This window comes from Manduca sexta, unplaced genomic scaffold, assembly GCF_014839805.1.
Source record: "Manduca sexta isolate Smith_Timp_Sample1 unplaced genomic scaffold, JHU_Msex_v1.0 HiC_scaffold_2414, whole genome shotgun sequence".
In the NCBI taxonomy this organism is placed as follows: Eukaryota; Metazoa; Arthropoda; class Insecta; order Lepidoptera; family Sphingidae; genus Manduca; species Manduca sexta.
In genome coordinates, this window is record NW_023593376.1 from 1 (window position 1) to 23,749 (window position 23,749).

General features: G+C 35.9%; 2 protein-coding genes and 1 pseudogene across 2 annotated transcripts; 2 read left to right on the forward strand and 1 right to left on the reverse strand.

The window, feature by feature from the left end:
- The first annotated feature begins 3,087 nt into the window (after window positions 1-3,087).
- LOC119192158 lies at window positions 3,088-5,224 on the forward strand (annotated as a pseudogene).
- A 271-nt stretch (window positions 5,225-5,495) lies between these two features.
- LOC115440158 (polycomb protein EED) lies at window positions 5,496-9,372 on the forward strand. The gene is given in 8 exon segments (XM_030164350.2): window positions 5,496-5,698; window positions 5,882-6,021; window positions 6,221-6,392; window positions 6,660-7,199; window positions 7,676-7,762; window positions 7,764-7,829; window positions 8,043-8,159; window positions 8,691-9,372. Coding segments are annotated over 8 exon segments (1,236 nt in total). The 5' UTR covers window positions 5,496-5,674; the 3' UTR covers window positions 8,781-9,372.
- A 79-nt stretch (window positions 9,373-9,451) lies between these two features.
- On the reverse strand, window positions 9,452-22,345 carry LOC115440157 (putative thiamine transporter SLC35F3). The gene is given in 11 exon segments (XM_037445995.1): window positions 9,452-14,414; window positions 15,710-15,839; window positions 16,102-16,191; window positions 16,504-16,693; window positions 17,083-17,211; window positions 18,906-19,084; window positions 19,603-19,768; window positions 20,140-20,197; window positions 20,199-20,314; window positions 21,746-21,859; window positions 21,861-22,345. Coding segments are annotated over 11 exon segments (1,506 nt in total). The 5' UTR covers window positions 22,077-22,345; the 3' UTR covers window positions 9,452-14,296.
- Window positions 22,346-23,749: the final 1,404 nt, after the last annotated feature.

The window sequence follows — 23,749 nt, forward strand, 5'->3', positions numbered from 1 at the left end:
TTATCACTTAAAGATTTCTCTTATAACGTTCAGTTATATGAGTTTTCGTTGTGTGTGTTTACGCAACATCTATGTTTCAACTGCCATGCATTTGTTTGCATATTTACGTACGCGCGCCTAAGGGCTGGCCAGAAAGCTGACCTCTTGTCGAAGGCTCACTTTCTGTAGCCGCTTATGCAAGCCTTATTTACTCGACATATTTGCATTTTTCATTGTTCATCCTATAGCACACAAATAACTTGTTTTAGTGCACGCGGTTGCAGCATCAGTGGTAACAGTTTGGGTACATTGGATTTCGGTAAAAAAGGGTTTGGACGTGTATTCGTGCGGCGATAAATAAGCCATTAACCTGCGAGGACGTTCACTGACATGTATGTCTGGATGTAAACAAAAGTTTCACAATTGTGACAGAATCGCGTATTGCATACAACATTAAATGTTTGAAGATACAACGTACAACCAGACACACTTTGTATGTTCTTAGATTTATTTACTTATCAAAGTATTACATCATATTTTTAAAGAATATCACTGGATGATAATTGAAAACTAGATGACCGTCAAAAATAAAATTAAACTTTGCATAAAGACATCTATAATTAATAAAAAATATTATAAGTGATAGATTTTTTAAGTAATCTCATTATATTAAATCATTTTGGTACTTCAATGCTACAAATTTAACAAGTCAAATTGACACCGGAATAAAACTGGTATTCGCAAAAACACCGTTGTATTTTAATTAAAAATAAGATGCCGATGTAAATTTCGGTAATGGACAGAAAGGTCTTGTAAAAAAAAAGATAAATTTCAAAAATATATTCTAAGCGTAAGTTTAAAACACGAACCTACCACGTCAAAAATAAACAAAAAAGACTACATACTTAATTGAAACAAATAAAGGAATTATTCTTGTTTAAGCGCTCTACGGAACAATAAAGCAAATCAACGAAACGTATTCTTTTCAGTAGCAAATCGCAAGGCGTCCGAAGGAATTATGGGCAACAGCCCGCCAATTATTACCACAACAGACGTGAAACTAAAAAGACCGAAAAATCTTGAAATGATCAAATTACAAAGGATTTCTTTTTTCTTCAGAGCAAAGATATGTATCAAGAAACAACAATAAGTGCAGTAACTGCCAGTAAAGGTGTAAGATTTATTATTTTTTTATGGGTGAAATGCAACGGTTAGGCACACCTACTTCTATTATGAGGGACGCAAGTTAAATAGGGCGCCACCTAGATCACTGTACCTGGGTGCTAGTTGCCACGTTTACCATTTACACCCCTGGGTAGAGACGACACGATACAAATAGATATTTTTTTTAAATTATAATAATTTGCTAATAACTACGCCAGCATCTTTTTATCTTACCATATTAAGCAATTATTTATTATAACCCATATTAGACATCGGTATTACAATATAATTTAAAAGAATTAATTTTATGCTACTTTCTATTTTGAATTTATCTCTATACGGTATCATTAAGCTTGAATGAAAAGAATTTATTATAATTTGCTCCAAATATAGTTCTGCGCACAAAAACTTAGATATACGTAACAAATTTCTTTTTTCAAATAATATCGGCGCCTTTAAGTAGGTTGAATATGCGGGTAAAAGTATGAACCAAGGTTACGTCACACATTGAGGTCAAGAGCGATTGATGCGCCTGCCTTGCCATCCTTTTGTGACCAGCGAACACGCTGTGGTCGATGCGAATTGATTATCACGCTGTGAAACACGACGTGACTTGCATCTTATTGTTTTAGGTTGTATGAATGTTGGTGATTACTAAATTGAGTTTGCAAGTGCAAAATACGCGGAAAATTCCAAAAAAAAAAAACACAAATTTTCGTACGAGTACTGTACTTAAATACATTTGATGATAATTAGTACAGTCCTATATCAAGTACCAAGTAACAACATGCGTCCATAAATGGTCGCTATAATTATGCTGGTCTGCGTTTTGCAATGACGCCGAAACACTAATCTTGAGAATCAGTGTGCCGAATATTGCCAACGTTATCTCAATGATCGAAATCAATTCAAGATTGACCCACAGAGATATACTTGGACTCCGTTATGTTTTTATGGTACCTGTAAGCCTGCAAATAATCAAGTGGGTCACTTCATTATAACCTTTACCGCCTTTGAACAACTGCTAAGTACACCACAATCATGAGTGCGGTGACGGAAAAGAATGAAGATTTAAAAAGAGGAGGCTATCTGGGAGTCGCACTGTCCATACAAAACGTATGAACTAAGTCGCTGTCACTTATAGTCAAGTTTCTACAAAGAGCATAATTAATAGGGTAATGTGAGACAGTGGTGTTTAAAACAATAACCAAATCCAGTGATGAGTGGACTATCCTGGTCGAAAAATGACAATCATAACTTTAATGGCCTCTTGTTTAAAATTTCAAGCTTATAATTTTTCGTTTATGAAATTTAACACAATATAAACAATAAAATAGGCTTCTTTGCAGTCCTTTGCTAGGATTTACAAAAAAATTATAATACTGTCATGACCCCAATGTGTAATGGTGTGCAAAAATGCAAATCGCGAGAGACTACCACTGATGGAAAAGGACGATGCATTTTGTTCGTTCTTGCGTAACATATTCAAGAGTCATGCAAAAGCAAAACAAATAAACTCATGCGGGGTATTTACTATTTATATAAGTAGTAGGTATTAACCAGAATGCATAGACCAAATATTATGAATTTTCATATAGAAAATATTAACATTAAAAATCATGCATTTAAACATTACATAATGGACGGAAAACAAAAACGGAGTTTTGGAATTTGCAAAAAAAAACAACTTTTTATTGACTGTTACATTTTTCATACGCAAAATTTAATCACCCAAAACTGTTGAATTATATAATAATTTATCCATAGAGAAAATGCCTTTAAGCCATTGTAATCACCGAGCAATGTGTGGATAATAATCACAACCCTACACTTGCTCATGAATTACTTTTTAATTCAGTTCTGATGGCGTTGCTCGAATGAGGTTAATCGTAAATCCCATGAAATCACCTACACAATATTAACTAAATTAAACAAAAATCATGCTATCAACGTTTTTCTTTTGTTTACAGAATTGAAGCGTCTCGGTTGACTGTCCTTGTGGGTGAATACGACGTCAACTCATCTCAGGCTGCGGGTTACCAGGTTAGCCATGTGGCTCAACATCCAGACTTCAACAAATATTCGTATGATTGCGACATCGCTGTCCTGAGACTGGAGGAGCCTTTGCCGGACAATCTTTACCGACCTGCTTGCTTGCCAGGTAAATACTTGATACATGTTCAAATATGGAATGTTCATGAAAGTATGAAACATCTATTCGCACAATGTACTGGCTGCTTTCTGCAGTTTTATTTGTCGAAAAGAATAGAATCTACGTCGACGTAATTTCGAATATGCCCAAAAGTTACTGAAAACTATTTCCAATTAAGTCTGATATTTTAATGTAGTATTCATAAATTATAAAGATTTTTTATCGTCGTGTAATAAAGCCTCGTGACATGCCCTAGATAAATAAATATAATAATCTCTACAAAAAGCTCTACTTCGTACAAACACTTCTGTTGATATAAAAAATATTAATAAAAATGTGTGTCTAAGGTATCTTATTTATTTCCAGACTGGACTGACGAGCATTATCTTGAAGGTGTAGACGCCATTGTTTCTGGCTGGGGCAGCACTGTGGAAAAGGACCTTCATCTAACGTTCCTATGAAAGTAAGCAAAGATAACAAGTTCTAAAATAAAATTCCTATACCAGAAATGGGTATTTAAAATATTATGGTGTTTTTACATCAAATAATATTTAACGTAATTTTTTTTTATAGTCTATCTAAATTTTGTTTTTATTCAGGCCAACATAACTACTAAGATTTACTATTTTTGTAGGCTGGAGTACAAATCTGGGCTCAAGAAGAATGCACGAGCGCCGGGTACGGTCGGAAGAAAGTGACCCCTCGCATGTTATGCGCTAATGCTGCTAGTAGAGACGCTTGCACTGGCGATTCTGGCGGTCCGTTGCTGATGGCCAAACCGCATTATACCCTCGTCGGTGAGACTAAAAACTTTATACCTACATATATAATGTTAGGGATGTATACATCTTAATGTTAGAGACGAAATATATAGGTAGAGCATGAAGCAATGACAAGTAGGCAAAATTATACCGACCGTCAAAGAAAACTTTCGTTCATTCTCAGTTGACATTTCCTTAGACGTAACTTCACATAGCACCATGTGCTGTGAAGTCACTTTGCTGAACTCTCAATAAAAAAAAAAGATAAGCAAGCGTACTCTACTCTACATGCCGTGTAGGAACAGCCCGCCAAAAAAGCTAATTTGGTCAGCTTTAATTTCCATCACGTTTTAATAGTAATTGAAATGGTACAAATAAAATAAAGATTCCGTAAAGCAATTCTTGGCATGTCTGTTTTAAATATATAGGCAGTATATGTTCCATTGTCTATCTAAAACCACCCGACTTTTAGACAAGTTCACTTTAAAAGTTGATTTACCGTAGCATAATACCTCTGCTGCATGTAGAGTCAACAATATTATTTTTTTTCAGGCATTGTGTCATGGGGAAGAGGCTGCGCAAGACCTAGTTACCCGGGAGTGTATACCCGCGTGGATCAGTTCATGCCCTGGCTCAAAGTGGCTCTACGCAACGCCTGCACGTGCCAACCACCTTCATCGGGCTAAATAAAACAAACAATTTAAATTATAACAAAAAATAATAGAAAGTTTGTAATGTTCTAGGTTAGTAAAACAACCAAAATCATTATTTTTGTTTAATAATCTACATTTATAAAACAAATGAGGCCAGTATATTGACGAGGTGTTTATGCCAATTCAATATCTACTATAGGTTATTTATATATTTAAAGGAAATTTTAACAGTACTTATAAATTAAGTAAATGTAGACAATTGATTTGGTGTTTTTTAATGTTTTATAATAATGTAATGAAAAATGTATCAGTATTAGATTTACTATTTAGGTACATACATATTTTATTGTTATTAGTTTTATTATGTGGTACAAAGTGACTACAAAACCATGGCTGTGATTAGTTATAAGTTAGTATATTAAGTTTGTTGTACATGTTTGGTTCTTTTCATTAGGAAATAACCATTATTATAATTTTAATTATAAAAAATACAATATATGCTGAAAACAAAAAAAGTCTCTTATTCAACCTTATATTATGAGCAATGCATATTGAAAAATAATATTATATCGGGAGTTTCTATGTTAGCATATAACGAATTCGCCTTTTGCCCTGCTCGAGTGGAGACGTTAATTTAGTTAGGTAATCCAAGACTTAAAGTTGGTAGTCCATCGACATATTGAAACCTTATTTGGCTAGAACAGCGAGTAGTATACGTTTTGAAAAAAAAATCATTTAGTCTATGGTTTTTTACCATAGACAATATGATTAAAATTGCCGCGAAAAATATTTTCAATTTTGACATGCGACTGACATTATTTGGTACCGCAATGCAATGTCAACTGTCAAGTAAATTTTGAATCAATTTTATAACTGGATTTCTACACAGAATAAATGATATTAAAACGATACGGACAGAACAATAGCTAAACTAAGTGATAACATAGAAATATCTATTCGCTATTATGAATTTTTCCGACAATGAGGCTGTAAGTATGACTGTCACTGATTCTGTTTCCAAACAATACAAGATTTCGTTCTTGATTAATAACTGTAACAGACTTGTAAAACGATGCGGATTAATAATTTTCATTGCCATACGTAACGTATGATCTTACGTTGTAAGATAAGTCAATAGGATTAATGTTTATTTAATACTTTTCGCTTCTTAGGATGACACATCAAGCGTCGAAAGCACTTCAAATACCGACAATACTTCGCGAAGTGAAACTCCGACAAACTCTAGAGTTAAGAAACGTAGACGCGGGAAAAAGAAAGCTATCAAACCAGTGAAACCACCTTACAAATTTAAGTAAGTAACTTTTATTTAAACCACTAAAGTTTTACTCACTAATTTCTATATTAACAGGAATGTAATTGACATTAGAAAGTATAAGGAAATGAGGTAGAATACAATTCTGAGCCATTGGTGTTTATAACCAATTAAGCATAATAGATATTAACACCTTGTGTTTATTCTGTAATATACTTTATCATAATTCTGTACTCAGTTGCAGTGCAAAAGAAGACCATGGTCAGCCATTGTTTGGGTGTCAGTTCAACCACCACCTGGGGGAGGGGGAGCCCCAGGTGTTCGCTGTTGTCGGCAGCAACAGGGTTTCTATATATGAATGTCCTGAAAGTGGAGGCTTCAAGTTTCTCCAGTGTTATGCTGACCCTGATGTAAGTGTGAATATAAAATTAATTTTGTTTACACTGTGCAAGCAAATGTTTGTAAAGATGTTTGGATGGTAAGAATTTAATACAGAAACCTTTAAATAGGTTTGAATGAATTTAGACACACAGATCACTGGCTCAACATATTATAGATTAGTTGTATCATACAGAAGTAGACAGTGAGACTCGTATTTCAAAAAACATTCTCACCGGCAGAGCTAGAAATGCTAACTAGTTTTAAAATTGTATACAAATTATTATAACAATTTTCAGGTTGATGAAACATTCTACACCTGTGCTTGGTCATATGAAGAAGAAACAAATCTCCCTCTATTAGCCGTTGCAGGATCCCGCGGCATAGTCCGCATCTTCCATCCCGCCACGCAGACCTGCATCAAACATTACATAGGGCATGGCCACGCCATCAATGAAGTCAAGTTCCACCCCAGAGATCCAAACTTACTCCTGTCTGCAAGCAAAGACCACGCTCTACGACTCTGGAACATTATGACTGATGTTTGCATAGCTATCTTTGGTGGTGTAGAAGGACACAGAGATGAAGTATTGAGTGCTGATTTCGATCTCAAAGGGGAGAGGATCATGTCCTGTGGGATGGACCATTCCCTAAAATTATGGAGGCTAGACAAACCGTCTATGAATGAAGCTATCAAACAGAGTTACAATTTCAACCCTCATAGAGCGTTGAGGCCTTTCAATTCACTGAAGGAGCATTTTCCTGACTTTTCTACACGTGACATTCACAGGAATTATGTGGACTGCGTTAGGTGGATGGGTGACCTTATTTTGTCCAAGGTATTGTAGCCCTTATTATAATCATTTATAAATCTAGTAGATTGCTCTATCATACTTTTGCAACATCCTAATTTATTTAATGATAATCTAATTTGATTTGACAGCAGATAGATTAAGGACAGGAGAGGATTATAGGCACATGACTCCTGTAATATGTTGAAATCTCAATAATTTATGATATATTATTGAAAGTGAGGATGAGTTAAAGTATAATCACTGTCATTCCATTACACTGAGGTAGGGAATGGCTGGAACCATGAGGGAAAATGAACATGAGCTAAAATATCCCGTTAATTATGTCAATAGAATTATATTTTTATTTATCTCCAGTCATGTGAGAATGCAATAATTTGCTGGAAGCCAGGCAGGCTTGAGGATACGGAGCTGGAAATGGCTGGAACCTTGATTGAAAATGAACATGAGCAAAAATATCTCCTTAATTATGTCAATATAATAATATTTTTATTTATCTCCAGTCATGTGAAAATGCAATAATCTGCTGGAAGCCGGGCAGGCTTGAGGATACGGAGCTGCGGCCCGGCGACAACTCCGTCACCATTGTGCAACCGCCCCGACTACAAAGAGTGCGAGATTTGGTTCATAAGGTTTGCTGTGGATTACAGTCAAAGGGTAATCATTATTTCAATAAATTATACTTTCTATGGATATTATTATCCATATAGGATACCCAATTTGTAAAAAAATAATAGTATACAAAAAGTAAAGAACTATTTTAGATATTATCTTTTTCTGTTTTCAGTGACATGTTTGTTATACTATGCTTGTTAATTTATTCAAACAAAAAATATGCATGACTAAAATAGCCCTACAAATTTATTGCAGGTAATAGCGCTAGGCAACCAGTGTGGTAAGACGATGGTGTGGGAACTCGGCAACGTGGCGGGCGGCTCCAAGGCGTCGCAGCTCGTGCACCCGCGCTGCGTCGCCGCCGTCAGACAGGTACTCCGCCCACTAAATACTTACAATCGCTTTTTATGTGTGACTAGGTGTAGCTAGTGGCTTCGCTCGCGTTTAAAGCCTGCGCCTCAACAAGAAACTCACTATGACTCCACAGCCAACTATATGGAGAATCTGATAAAAAATTCCATAATTTCCCATGGGTGCAAATTATCGGAATAAAAGTAGCTTGTGCATTACTCCAAGACATGTTCTATCTGTGGACCAAATTTCATTCAAATATGTTTCTAACATCCAAACGTCCAAACATTTTCACAAACTTTCGCATGTGGAAAAATAAATGAGAACAGTGTCACAAGTGTTTAAATATCAATTTTCTTATGAATGCACAATCATAATACCTGATTTTGTTTTTACTTGTCGAATGTTAACTGCATCTGGAGGAAGTTGTCTTGAGCAAATTTTATTATAAATTCAGCAGCATTCCCTTACCTGGGATTCAAACACAGGACCACCAGGTGGTTATCATTTCCCCAAAAGAGTATATCAAATAAAACATGTATTTATTTTCAGGTTACGTTATCTCGGAACGGTAAAATACTTTTAACTTGCTGCGACGACGGGACAATATGGCGCTGGGACAGAGTCAACGGAAGTAATTAGAATTAGTATTTCTGACATGGCATACAGTTATACTGGATCTGATATTGTAGACCAAATAAGTCAACAAGAGACGGTCGCCAGAATTATGTCGGCCTTATAAGTCACACTAACTAACTAATAAAGCTCTGGATCAACAGCTAATCTGTCAGTTATAATGGCCGCCTAACAACTTGACCTTACCACGTCATGGGGGATAATTTGGTACGTAATTGTAGTAACATCATAATCCAAAAGACATCCCCCACGACGCGGTAGTGTAGTCAAGCTGTTTAACCGCTATTCAACTTATCCGCCGTCAGTCCGACTTTATCGTAAGACCGATTCGTCGGTTAAAGTAATTACTGTCGGATACAAAACACACAATTGAATGAGAACCTGAATATTAATTGTATTTTTATATTAAGCCTCTAACGGGCGAAAAACTGCATAGAATAAGAAACGATCTGTCTGAAAGCTCAGAATTAATTCTGGCTTTACCAAACAATGTAAGCATTTTTTAATCATCAAGCAAGACTGTTAATTGGATCAAATTTAATTAAATAAGTCCTCTTAGCTAAGGTTCATAATTTTAAATATAGAACCCCCTCCACAATTCACGCTTTATTTTCCAACCTAACCTAACCTAACCCGAGAATAAGCAACCATCCACAATCTCTAAATAAAACAACACATTTATGCCAAATGTTTATTTAATGACCAACAGTTAAATCTACGTAATTAACAAAATCACAGGGCCAGATCTACTCGCGGGTAGTTCGCTACTCCACACGCACGTGGCTCCTAACCTAGTCTAACGCTAGACATCGACGTGAACCTCTACTAACGTTAACTACACCCATGACTGCGTAATTGAATTTTCAATCTCTTTTATTTCCATAGACTGATAAACCTAAAGACGCCGGTTGTGGTGAGCTTTAAAGTCCATTTAAATCTGGGTTCGCTATATAAATGGTGATAATGAATTGAATTATCCATTTCACGCGCTTTCTTCATTAAAAACGATACTTATTGTAATAGTATTGTTGAATTTCGGAAAAACGCGTGCAACAGTAATTCTAGCAGTTTCGTTTGTTTTCATGTAACAAACGCGGTGCACTATTAGCGCATAAGCTTTGTGATTAGACTCGTAATGTAACGTCTTGTAGGTTTATTCGTCTCTGTTTAATTCAGTCTTTACAATTTTACAATTAAACGAGCAAGACTGGCGTAAACAATAGCCAATGTACAAAATTTTTAACATCAAAACTTTGATTAATGTTTTTATAAACATTTTAATATGCCGTTTTTAAGATAAATTGAGATATCAAACGTGAATACAAATATAAATAAAATTGCTAGAGTAAAAAACTCACAAGTATACAAGGACGCGTTAAATTATTCATAAATTACAGGGGATACGTTGAGCTAAGACGAAGTACACATCACTCAAAATACAAGCTGAATATCGATAACACGCCACAACACTATCGATAAAATCACTTATATGTACTAAGTATTGTCTGCACTATTTCGTAGATAAAAATCGATTTTGATTATCGGCATCTAAAATTCAGTTTTGCGTTAAATCTAATTCGTAACGTAAAGTTTATCTAAAATGTCGCTGTTTGTGGGTTTAGTGATGTGGCGTGCAAGAAAGTCCAAATTTTCTTCGACCTTCACTTAACTTAAGTCAATTTCTTATAACACAATTCTATTTTAAGTCACAAAAGGTTAACTCTTGGTCTCTCGTGGCTCGCCGGCGAGCCAAGACAGCTACATGACATTTGCGTGTGTCACGGGATTATAACCTTATATACTACATAATAAGGTTATTTTTCCGTCACACGCGTAGCTGTTTGACAAGTCATGACGGGTTAAAGGTAAGGACAACAAATATTCGCAATACGCAATGTACTAAAAGAGATCTGGATACATCATTTCATATGGTGACGATGAGAAAAATGAATATTATATTTCTGAAACACATTCCCACGTGTCATACCATAACTGTTTCATATCCTAGATTTAATTATAAAATCTGATCTTTAATACGTTGGAGTAAGTTAAATTTACACTTACATACATTCACACTTGTTACCCCCGAAGGTAGACAGAGGCGCAACTAGAACACCTAAATTTGTTCTGACCATTAATCGATTGCGCGCCATCTCAATTGTATTATAGAAATTGACCTAAAATACGAAATGGCATAATCGGACATAAGAATCACTCAATAATAATTATCACAAGACAATTCAAATAATAATACCGTCGCATACAACAAATATACATACATAACAATTCATTAACTTCGTAAAGGCACGTAACTATAAACAAACCATCCAAAACAATGGTGTAACATCGTGTTATTATTATACTTCTTTTATAATATAATTATTAATTGCAATCTCTGTAGACGACGCGTTCTGTTCGCACACTACGTCATGGATATTCTCGAAATTGCTGTTACTAAAATCGTGATTGTAAGTTACATATTTATTAAATTACCTAATAGCAATTAAGGCATTTTCCTGAAAATAATAAAAAAAGCTTTATAAAGGCTAAATGATAAAACAGTTAAACGAAAAAAGCCTAAGAAAATTCTTTTTATTATTTAATTGTGTACAACTGTCGACAAATTAGTGACGCAACAAAATACTACACTATAAAACTTATAAAAAAGGTATATTCCATGACATAACATGCGAACTTGCACACACCGCTTTCAATTCGATAAAATATCCGAATACGGACAACGTGAAACTAACGTCTACGCTACTTGGGTTTACGCTTACAGCTAAGTAATAGGAGAGTGCTACGTAAAATTAACTAGTACTACATTGGGGCGGTCATAATACTTAGGTTAAGATAAGAGAGGGATGAGCAAGTGAGGCGAATGAATGAAGTTAATGTGGAACCGCTGCAAACATATCTCTCACGCCGCCATTTTGGCGTCTTTGTCATAACATTCCCGCTAAAGGCAATACCGACTTTTTGTACTTATGTAGTAAGTCGATATTGGATTGGCGATAGCGCAAATATTTGATCAAATACGCCAATTATGGTGACGATATTTGGTAAAACACAAGTAATATTTCTAGATCTAAGTTTAAAAGGGGCAGTGTTCACTATTCAATAAAAAATCCGTTGTCTAAAGTAGGCGTAAAATAACGTTGGCCTTGTTAAGACTCGATATACTCACAGAAATTCCACAAAACAAAAAATGATACACGAAATTCATAACAGATCACATCACGAATATAATAAAATTATTGTATTACACAATGAAGTCACGTCACTAGAACGTTACCCTGACTAGAATACGATTATGGGAATTCACTATAAAATTACAAATTCGGAAGCCATCCATTGTGACCACTAAAAGTACGAATCATTAATTTTATCACAAAAAAATTATACTCATCCTAGTGGGAGAATACGAAGGTAACTATAAAAATTGTTCCAAGTTCATACTTTTATATGGCTCAATACCTACACTAAACATCTATAGGTGATCACAACATCGAGATATCGTTTCAAATTGAGTATTGTAAAGAGAATGTTTAATGTGCTTCGTGATAGCAAAGAGTCAAACTTAACTGATAGTTCTAATGTAGGAGAAATGTAAAAATAGTGAACTTATTAATAGGGGTGGGTACAAGAGATCTTTAAATTCGGTAACATAATGTTCAATACGAGATCTTTTATATTACAAAACAATTCTACCAATTACGTAAAAACTATAATATCCTTTACATTTTACCTTTAGGCAAATTAACATAACGACTAGAATTATGATTCAAATGGGAAATTTTAACAATTCATAATATGATTCGAATTATAAATCGTCATACATTCTGACAAGGATCATGGAACACTTGGCGAGAATCAATAATGTGCAAGGACTGTTGTGTTCGGGTTCGAAGGACCACTACAGCCAGTGTACATACATTATGACAATCTCAGGGTCACACACTAAGTGCAGAGCCGTTCAATTTATGTGCAAGTTTGATGCTTACCATCAGGCGATGGCAACGGCATGCTCGTTCCGTCAATTATTTAAAAAATAAGACAAATGTCATTAATGTATTTCAATCAATGACAAAAACAGCAGCATAGGTTCTGCCGTATTAGCCGTATCAATGATACGGGGCCCCTCTTGGTCCATGCCTACATTGTTGCTTAGTTTACTAAGCAGGTTCACAAGTTCACACTGCCCTGAAGGGCCCCCAACAAATTTACATATAGGGCCTCTATGGCAAGCTATTCTACTGGACAAAAACGACATTTAGTGTTTGCTGTTCGCCAAAACGATACTAGCGCCTCGCTAGATTCAGTAGCGACAAACAGAACAAATGGAATGTCAAACGGGAATGTTTTATAGCGGCTACAAACAAGCCGGTGTAGAGCTTTAGGGGGTAACTCGAGATTGTTGGTGTAATATTTAGTACGTAAATTGAGACCCGTTAAATATACAGTCGTACGCGAAATTCACACTCAGATCGTCAAGAGTGAGTTCTGCACGGTCTAGTTTTGAATGGACTGGACAGAGCTTTAATGTTTACAAATTGAACGTGTCTATCGCGCGTATAAGCTTGTTTTTCTAAATCTATAATTATATGACGTCATCTGTCAGTCATCGATCTCGAACAATGGAATATGTCCTTACAAGTGCGTTTTGTTAATAACTTCCAGTTACTCAGTAAGAAAGCAGTCAAACACAATATAATGGAACAACAGTACTGCAGAAGATTCAATTAATACCAGGATCATCTCGCTCAATATCCAGCTTTTTATAATTCCTTCTAACAGGTTACGATAACCTCTCAAACCCTTCGCATATGTTACCGGGTCTCAATTGCCGCATCACACCTTCTCACCCTGGTCGTGCTGGCTGGCTCGCCGAAAGTTGTCGAGTGTCGTGGCTCCCTCGAAGGAGCTACTCGCGCGGTTGTTTTCATTGCGCATGTGTGCCTCCCTCAACTCTTGAGATATCTCCACCCACGATTTTTTGCTCAGTCTCTTCATTGCAGGTCTAATATTATGATTGCAAATAAAAATAAATAAATAAAAAGTGTGAAATTTGTGATTTTTTTTTGTGCTTATTAGGGCTGTTGAATGCATTTTTTATGATATTTTTGGTACATGAAAATGTATAAAATTATAATTTTATAAGTGCAGGTACTTTGATGTTATGGTTACATTATTGTGATTATAATTATATGGAATTTCGTCCCATTCATTATAATCCTTGTCAGATTGTAAAGACATGAGTATTTAAAAATGTGACAACGTCCAGTGACGAAATCCTATCGCCACTTATAAAGGATAGTTACAAATCAATACATAGATATTGAAACAAGCTTTACATGTTCATAAGACAATAATAAAATTAAAATAACTAAGATTTGTAATACATTTTTGCAATCCGGAATCTTAATTTTAAACAGACAATAGCTCTAATTTATTGTCGTCGGGACGCTGTCACGCGAAATGAAACCTTATGAACGCGTTTGTGTCAGTGTGTCGATGGGCGGTCACCTGACGCGTCCGGAGGGCGAGCGCAGGTGCGAGCGTATGTAGCCGGTGCGGTAGTCCATGGCGTCGCGGTTGCGCCCCGAGCCGCTGCTGCCGCGCTGGCGACGGCGGCTCCATCTGGACGATTTTATTCATACACATACATACATAAATAGTATCACGCGTCTATCCCATTGGGGTAGGCAGAGGCTATGGTTTGCCACTTTACACGATTCTGGCATACTTCTCGCGCTTCCTCCACCTTCATTAATCTTTTCATGCATTCCCGCCGGTTCAGGGTACTTTTGACCTGGCCTATTCATACATTGGTTATAATAGCCGACACACAACTTGGACACATTACCCCATAAGTCGTGTGTGCTCAAGTTGTTTGTCCGTCATGGTACCGTGATTTAAATTTCTTTAATTTTGACCAGCTGGTTAGTTGGATCATGACTACACGACGCAGTTCAAATATGAAAAAGTTACTTCTCCAATGCAAATTCAACAATATCAGCTTCTCAAACATTGATTACAATGATAACCCATTGGGATTACGGTAATCGTAAAAATAATAATCAAATTTTTACTCTCGAAGATTCGAAGACTGCAGATTTCATGGTCACAAGGCGATAATTTACCAAATTTTAGCGAAAACATGTTTTATTTCCATGTCCTACATTTGCGTAAATATAAGAAATCATTTTAAAAAAACAATATATATTAGCGGGTGAGGATAGTCATGGTATTCACCATCAAACAAATTGCTTAGGGCCGTTCAAGTATTACGTAACACAAATTGGAGGGGGTTCTTGTAAAACGTTACGATGCGTTACAGGGGCGGGAGGGGTTTCGTACAAAATGTTATGTAACATTAGTTTTTTTATTTTAAAACAATAACAAAAATATTTTAGCAAATTTCAGGTATTTTGCGTAAAATAATTGTAAATAATAATATCAGCCCTATATTATATACTTGCCCACTGCTGAGCACGGGCCTCCTCTACTACTGAGAGGGATTAGGCCTTAGTCCACCACGCTGGCCTAGTGCGGATTGGTAGACTTCACACACCTTCGAAATTCCTATAGAGAACTTCTCCGATGTGCAGGTTTCCTCACGATGTTTTCCTTCACCGTTAAAGCGAACGATAAATTCACAAATAATACACACATGATTTTTAGAAAAGTCAGCGGTGTGTGCCCTTGGGATTTGAACCTGCGGACATTCGTCTTGGCAGTCCGTTCCACACCCAACTAGGCTATCGCCGCTTTGTGAATAAATGTGGAAAAAAATTATAACTTTAGAGTTACATAACTTTTGGAGGAGAGGCGTGGGCGTACAGGAAAATGTTACGGCGTGTTACATGGGGGTGTAGTAGGGTCAAAATTGCGTTACATAATACTTGAACGTCCCCTTATAAAGTCTGCATTACCTGAGCAGCCTCATGATGTAGTCGGGCCAATTGTCCGGGAACATGACTAGGAAGAACCCCACGCCAATCAGTATGATGCCCGCCAGCTTCATACCCTCGAACTGAACACCGTACAAAACCACGTCCAGAGCTGAGAACATCATTATTACAATAATAATCCTCGAAGTATCAAGATGAGTATTTTATTTTTATTTTTGTAGTGAGTAAACAATTACTTAGTTTTACCGTGAGTTTACATATTACATAAATTATAGGCAGATCACTTTTCAATAAAAAAATATTTTATATCTGTCGAGTTTTCATGAAGAATGAAAATCCATGTATATTCCAATTCATATTAAAATTTATATAAAACTTTAGTCAGTCACAAATGTCAACCATTTAAAACTTACCCGCAGAGACGGGGACGGCGGTGATAAGAGCGAGCGAGACAAATATATTGTATGTGATGATGTTGCCAAACTGCAGCACCAGGTGGAACACTGTAAGAAAATAACCCATACTGATAAACAATACATCAGATCTTTAGAAAAGAGTGAAGACAGACACGCGGCCGGTCATAAAAAAAACTAAGCAATTCCTAAATTATGTCCTTCCCTGGGTCTCAAACTATCTTCATATCAAATTTTATTTAAATTCGTTTGGTAGTTTTTAAGTTTATCGCCTTTAGACAGGCAGAGAGATGCGGCAGGGGACTTTAATATAACGTATTTTTTTTTATTAACTTTTTAAAAGGAATAATTCCGCCATACATGGTTGTTGCGTAACATTAACAGTTTACGCAGCACACTAACCAAGTAGCGCCACACTGGCCACCAGCAGATATATCCAGGGCAGGTGGTGCGTGGGCAGGGTCTCGGAGCCGGTGAGGTACAGCGCCAGCGCCACCGGCCACAGCAGCGACGCGTTCACCACGCCCAGGATCGAGAAGAACAACGCGCGCTGCCCGGAGTTCACTTCGCCCATCACTTTTCTGAACAAGACCTGTGCAATTAAAAGAATAATAACCTTAATATCATATTCTTATAGGTCAAAACTAAAAATGCCGTCAGATTAGTCAAATAGTGTAATGTTTTATACGCATAGTATGAGATCCATTTCGAATAATTTCACAACAAATAGTAGGTAGAGTACGGTTTACATTCGTATACGCGACGTATAATAATTTGTGTACCCCATCAAAATCGATCCTGGTTTCGTCATTTCTGTACTCTGAGAAAGCTGCTGTATTACGTCACTGTGATTTCATTTGTATTTTTTATATATACCTATTTAAATATCAGCTTTCGCTTAACATTTCCAGACCATTACGATTCCCATACTATAATTCTAAGAGTTAAAATTTATATTTTAGACGATTGTTCGTAGCTCACCTTGAATATAGCGTATCCGGCGGCGGCGCAGGCGGCGAGCACGACTCCTCCCAGCGTGGAGCTGCCCGTGATGCCGTCCATGTACGCCAGCAGAGCTATACCCGTGTCGCACAGTATCGCAGCCACGATCTAGATCATTTTTAAAAGTATTAAAAGGAAAATTTACCTATTATACTAGTGATATAGCAGAGTAACTATTTGAATAGGTGACTCCATCATTTTGTACCAGTTTTAGCTTGTTATAGAAAGTCATTTGCTGCCATTGTACTTTTTTCCTATCAGATGCCATATAGTTTTATTCTGGAAATGAACAATAGGGGACCGGACAAATTTTCAGAAGGTGTTTTAAATTGATCATTGTGGATATAAATAGCCAAGAAAAATAGTATTTTGCACAAATAAAGCTTAAAAAGTACATAAAACCATGCCTAAATGTTAAATAACTATAATTCCCGCGCAAACGCTACATTATGTCATTTCGTCTCGTGTGACGTCATACGTGGATAAAGCAACTTGACAAGTCTTGTCATTTGAACAGTGATTCAATAATGCCAGATTAGGGTTATTTACCCTAGATTTAGGGTAAAACAGAATCAGCAGGGTATTTTTTATGGTAATTTTTGGGGTAATTCTACGAGTTAAGGTATTAAAGCTATTGTTTCACGGTATTGTAATAAATATGGAGCTTAGAGAAAGATGTTTCATACAAAAATTGTAGGCCATGAAACAATTATAATTTTTATTCAATACAATTTTCGTGTACAGCTAGTTGTTCCTAATAAAATGAGATAATTTAATTAATAATTATTGAAGTGGAAGTGAAGAAAGAAGTGGCGTCTGCATAGATAAGGATATAGAAAAAAAAATACCGAATTATTTATGATTGGTCTAAGGGTAAAATTTTAAATTCCAAATAATCCTGTGGTAAAGAGAAATTATGATCTGGCAACACTGCATAGACCGTGGTAATCTCAGGCAATCTCAGGTTACTGTGTAACAACCAGAATTCTATATAAATAAATATTCTATTCCATATCATGTGGCAGCTAAAATATAAATAAATACATCTCATAACCATAACCTCCCTGGGTGTACAAAAGATTTAATTAATTGAAATATTCATCGGTTTATTTTAAACCGAAACACTATTTTTTATTTACTTACATCAAAGTGATCCTCACAGAACTAAATCGGTGAGTCTGCAGACATTCCGTCGTAGGTTCGTCTTGCTAACTGCAACCACTTTATTCGTATATGTGTTTTTCGTGGTACATCAATAAATAATTTGTTTGGTAAAGACATAGAAGTATTATTACATTCAGGTACGACGCACTAACGATATTTTTTGTGGTCCATTATGATTAACGATTAAACAATTTGTAAACGTTAAGCTGGAAGATAGTAACAACGTCCCGTATAAATTAATATTAATTATTAGAGTAGTTCTGTGTCAAAAAACACATTTAAAGCATTAAAATAACCTCAGGAAATAACACAATGCGGTATGACATCCAGATGACGTCTGTTTGTTTACATTTTACCCACGTGTGACGTCATGCGCCGTGATTGGTGTTTCATTTGCCGTAAAGAATAGACTAAAAATATTATAATTATTGTATTTTATTTATTGATTTAAAAATACAAATCACAACTCTTTTACAAAAACAAATATGAGATACTATTTTTAATATTACAAACTTTACTTTAAACTGAATTTCAGATTTTTTGGTAATACCTGTCCGGTCCCCTATCCCACATGCGAAGCCGCAAGCTGGATCTAATCATCAACATTTTTATTTTTAATTTGTATATTATTTACTTACCCTGACACCCACAAACTGTTCATGCAATATGACCCATGACAGCAGGTAGATGCAGGACACGTTGGTAGCGAACAGCGCCACCACGTCAGTAGACAGGAGGATCTTCAGCGAGTACGTGTACATGTAGATGGTTACCACCCATAGCAAGCAGAACAGGCCGCACCGGCTTATGAATCGTGCTATAACAACGTACGTACATAGTTAGGCTCGCACTAAAGCCCGGTGTCCACCGCGAAGGAGTAATGAGCGGGGCAGACTTCGTTTTCATGAAATGGGTTTGCGTTTCCACCAAGAAAGTGTTTAGTCGTCTGATTCCCAACGTAAAAGATAAATGAAACAGAAGAATGAGCGGAGTTCCTTTTACCCTTTTTGGCCACTGAGTCATTTCCGTTCGACTCTTTCTTGGTGGAAACACATGTAAGCAATTTTCTCTTGTAAGGTAAATAAAGCCATTAACGGGTTCGCTCCGCTCGCATTGGAGACGTAGTTTAAGAGTTTTTGATGCACACGAAAGGCGCTTTTGAAAAATCTGTTTTTTGAATGAATAGACCACTTTTTGCGACACCACACTGTGCTGTTCTCAATGTTAATTGGTGACTGCTTCGTCACATTTGTAGCTTTCTGAGATTTAAAGTATATTTGCTCAAAAGAATACCTAAAATTCATACTAACTATGGGGATATAGAAAATGTCTCACCAAAAGTGAATCCCTTCTCTTTAAAATCGCTGAACGCGTCGAAGATGATGTCATTCGCTGATTTGCACTTGTTATGTATCAGCATGACGATCAGATATAATGGGTAGAAGAGGATCAGCCAGTTGGTGCAAAACCACGCCGTGAAGAACGGCGCTCTGTATGGATGCTACAATAATAGGATGGTTTTAGCATTATATAGTTAAAATATCTAGCATTTTATTGGACAGATTTACCTCAACCCTACTTTTTAGAGGACAAAGTAGCATGAATACAAAGTAGCTGGTAACAAAGCGGATTGAAAGATAACATTAGTTGCACATTCGTTTTAATCTATTAAAAATACTAAAAATCTCTTTATATTTGTATATATAGGTGAGCATATATTGGGAATTTGCTATCTCCCTCGCACAACCACACATGTCCACAGCGACGTCACAGCGACAGGACGAAGCGTAAATCTTTTATTCAAGCATATTTTCAGACCAAGAATAGTAAATAAGAAAATGTACATAATATGTTATTTATACAATTACTAACATGTCCATGGATTTTCGATGAGATGTTGTTGTAAGCCACAGAGGTGGTTTTGATTGTGATGCGCCACATCATAAGTACTTTCTGAGTGTTCCTCCAGGTACAGATGCTTTATACAGTGTGTGGTTGTCACCCATGATGTAGTCAGGGTGACCGTTACACATATGCCGTAGTAGATCTGGAAATAAACATGAGTTTAAACAATATTGCCTTTGAGTATCATGTAAAATATACTCTATAATATAGTGAATAGAGAGTATACTAATTAAGAACAAACAATATGAAAATATCGAAGTTTTAAGTCCGAATTTAACAGGAATTGTTGTAACACTTTACTGAATAAAATAACATAGTTTGAAATGTCTGTAAATACCAGACTTGTGTTATGTATATATTTAAATGTTCAACATTTGTTGTTCAATATAATAATTGATAAATGCATTTAATCCCTCCTTGATCTGGAGAACTCAAATAATAGTTTAGGAAAAAATTCAAGTAAACAAATGCTTGTTGTTGTTATTTACCAGGGTCTTAATTTTATAAAGAAGCCCTAAGTGAAATACAAGAGCGCCTTTATCCCCAAAAGGATTAAGCAGAGGCGCAACCTTTAGGCTAATTTTCCTCTGTGTGTATTCTAGCTCATGATGTGATAAGATGCTAGCCTCTCAATATTTTGAGCACAAATTTCCGAATCCAATCTGATACTAAGTAGAAAAACCAAATATCACTTTGCATGATCAAAGGACTGAAGCAGAGACCTCTGCACTGCAGTTATACAGTATCACAACTATGCTATCAAAGTATTTGAGTATTTATATAATTACAGAATATCTATTTAGCTAATTTGAAACAAAAATTACACAACAGATAGTATACTGTACTAAACTAGAACTATTATCGTATATTTCTTATTGGATACTCATTGTTCAGAGTGGATGTGCCACTTATTCAGAAATGATGAATGGTGTTGGCAGCCAGCCAAAAACTTGTAAATGTTTGATCAATTTCATATAAAAGGGATGTTATGTAGGAATAGTACATTTTTCTTAGACCTCCTTACAGATATTTTATCTCAAATAAATTGGTATCCCAAATATATTTAAAAAGTACATAATTAGTTTAATTAAAATTTAAGTACTTTATATTTTCATATTGTATTTTGATATTTACAAATAAATTAAATCTAGATTATATTTTAAGGTTATTATAATTCATATTATTTTAAACAAACTACAATTAATAATAGCACATTCATAAGTATAGACAATTTTGTTTCATGTTCATATATGAATATGCCAGAATCTGGTTTTGCGTCATCAAAATGTTGAATATTTATTATGCACATAAACACATATTATTAGTATTCGTGTTTTAAATAAAACAGCTGAAAAGACAAGTATAAATACAAAGGACAGTCTTTTACATAACCAGCTGTGGTACATCCTTCTTAGGGTTTAGAGATTCTAGGAACATTGAGGCAAGTTGCAGATTTTGTATGGAAAATATATTGGATTTTAGGTATTACATTTTCTTTTTGCCTTGGGGTTCTTCTGTCTGATAAACAGTGGCTGTCTTACACCAACAGAAAGGTTACACAATACTAAATTACCTTCTTAGCAAACTTAGAACAGCATGAGCGCGGACATTTCTTGTCCCTGAGTTGCCTCTCCTCATCTTGGCTGCTGGCCGCAGACTCGCTGTAAGCTTGCTGCAGCGACGGCTGGAGTAGTCAGCGGCAGTGCAGAGCATACCGACGCCTGTGGAGTGAGCGGGGCGCGAGGGCTCAACGGCGTCGGCAGCCCATTCAGCCGCTCCCGGTCTCCATCACCGCCGCTTCTCTCAGTCTCTACCACCTCCTCACTAGTTATTATCACCGACGGCGCTCTGACGCGTTTAGGGTTAAAAATTGTTGGCACGTCGCCGTCCCTTGCCATAGTCATGAGAATAAGCTAAATCAACCCGGCCGGCATCCCCATATTTCGCTACAAAAAAGTATTCACAACCTACCAATACGATTTGAATTCATTTTGAAATATATTTATCAAGATGTGTCAGCTGATCTCCACTCATGAATTCTGTTACTCATTCGATTCACAAACACACACTAAATCATTTTATGATAATGATTTGGTACATATTATTTTCACATAATTACGATTTTATGTCGAAATTATTAATGATCACGGACATTCTTGTTTTGAAGACATTATATTTTTTTATTGGCCACCTTCGTTCCCGTGGCAACATTTTTAATTGCTACATTACAAAAATAACCACAGATTATGTAAACTGATAAAATCAGTCCGGTGGTATTGCTTGAGGGTGGTATTTCGCTACTGGCAATGTCTGTTAAATAAACCAATAATATTCTGCTTCAGATCCGAATTTACCAATAGCAATAAAATGTTATTGACACTTTGACATTTCAAGTAAAGTTGCCATTCAGAAAAAAAATAATAACCTCGTGCTTCTTTATGCTTTATTGAGTATCGAGTAAGCTTTTATATTGTTGATTATTTATTTAAATGTCCATAAATTATTAGTTTTACCCTGTATTTTATTTATACATATTTTCCATACTTTTTTGCTAAATGATACTTTGTAATGTATTATAATTGTCTATGATATTTCTTCGGAATTAATACTATTTAATGAAAATTATAAATGTTATGCAGGTTTATTATAGCTGTTTAGATATGTGAAATGCTGCTTTATTTTTAAATCTCTCTAATAACGTATTTTGTTACATCTTGTTACGTTTCGAATTATTGTTTCATCACTACCTTGTTCCAAAAGAATAATTAAAAATATATATTTGTCTATTGATCCATTTGTGCATTTTTTTTGTTGTTGCGGGTGGCGCTAAAAAAAAGTTCTAATAAACTCACCAGAGGGAGATAATTGGCTAGCCTACTTGAAGCATCCGGGAACCTCGCCATAGTAGTAGACATGGCGGGTATCAACCTGGCTAAATGACGAAATAAATTTTGTTTGCTAATATAAGAACGTGTTAATTTCGTAGAAAAAGTGTTGATACTGAAAGACTAATTAAGTTATATTGGATTAGGACAAAGATGCAGAATGTTGGACAGTCTGAAAACCGAAATATCGATAAGGTGAATGTGCAACTTGATGTGGTAAAATCGTCCACTCCTCAAAGTTCGGCTTCGAGTCCGGCCAAATCTGAAACCGAAACGTATTCAGGAGCGCCTGCCAAATACATGTCGGAAACTTCGGAAAGCGAAGATGACTCTGTGTCCGAGGTAAAACGTGTTTTGTTTTCGGCAGAGGCGGTGGCAGTGAGGGAATGTGATTATCTGTACCGCTCTAAATACTGCAAGGGACATCTTGTACATGTCTGGTCTCATTGTACGGTTTCTTCTTTTGATGGGATCGTTCTTATACCAATAATAATCGTGTAAAATCGTGCGTAGCACGCTGCAACGGACCAATCTATTTTACATTCTCAATACAGTACGTCGCTGCCAAATATTCCGTAAAACGTCAGAAAGTCATAAGTACATACGTACCACTGAGTAATGCATGAAATTACTTATGCCAGCCGCTCCTAGACAGTATTCAATTGATTCTTTGTAATTCTGCTTTACAAACA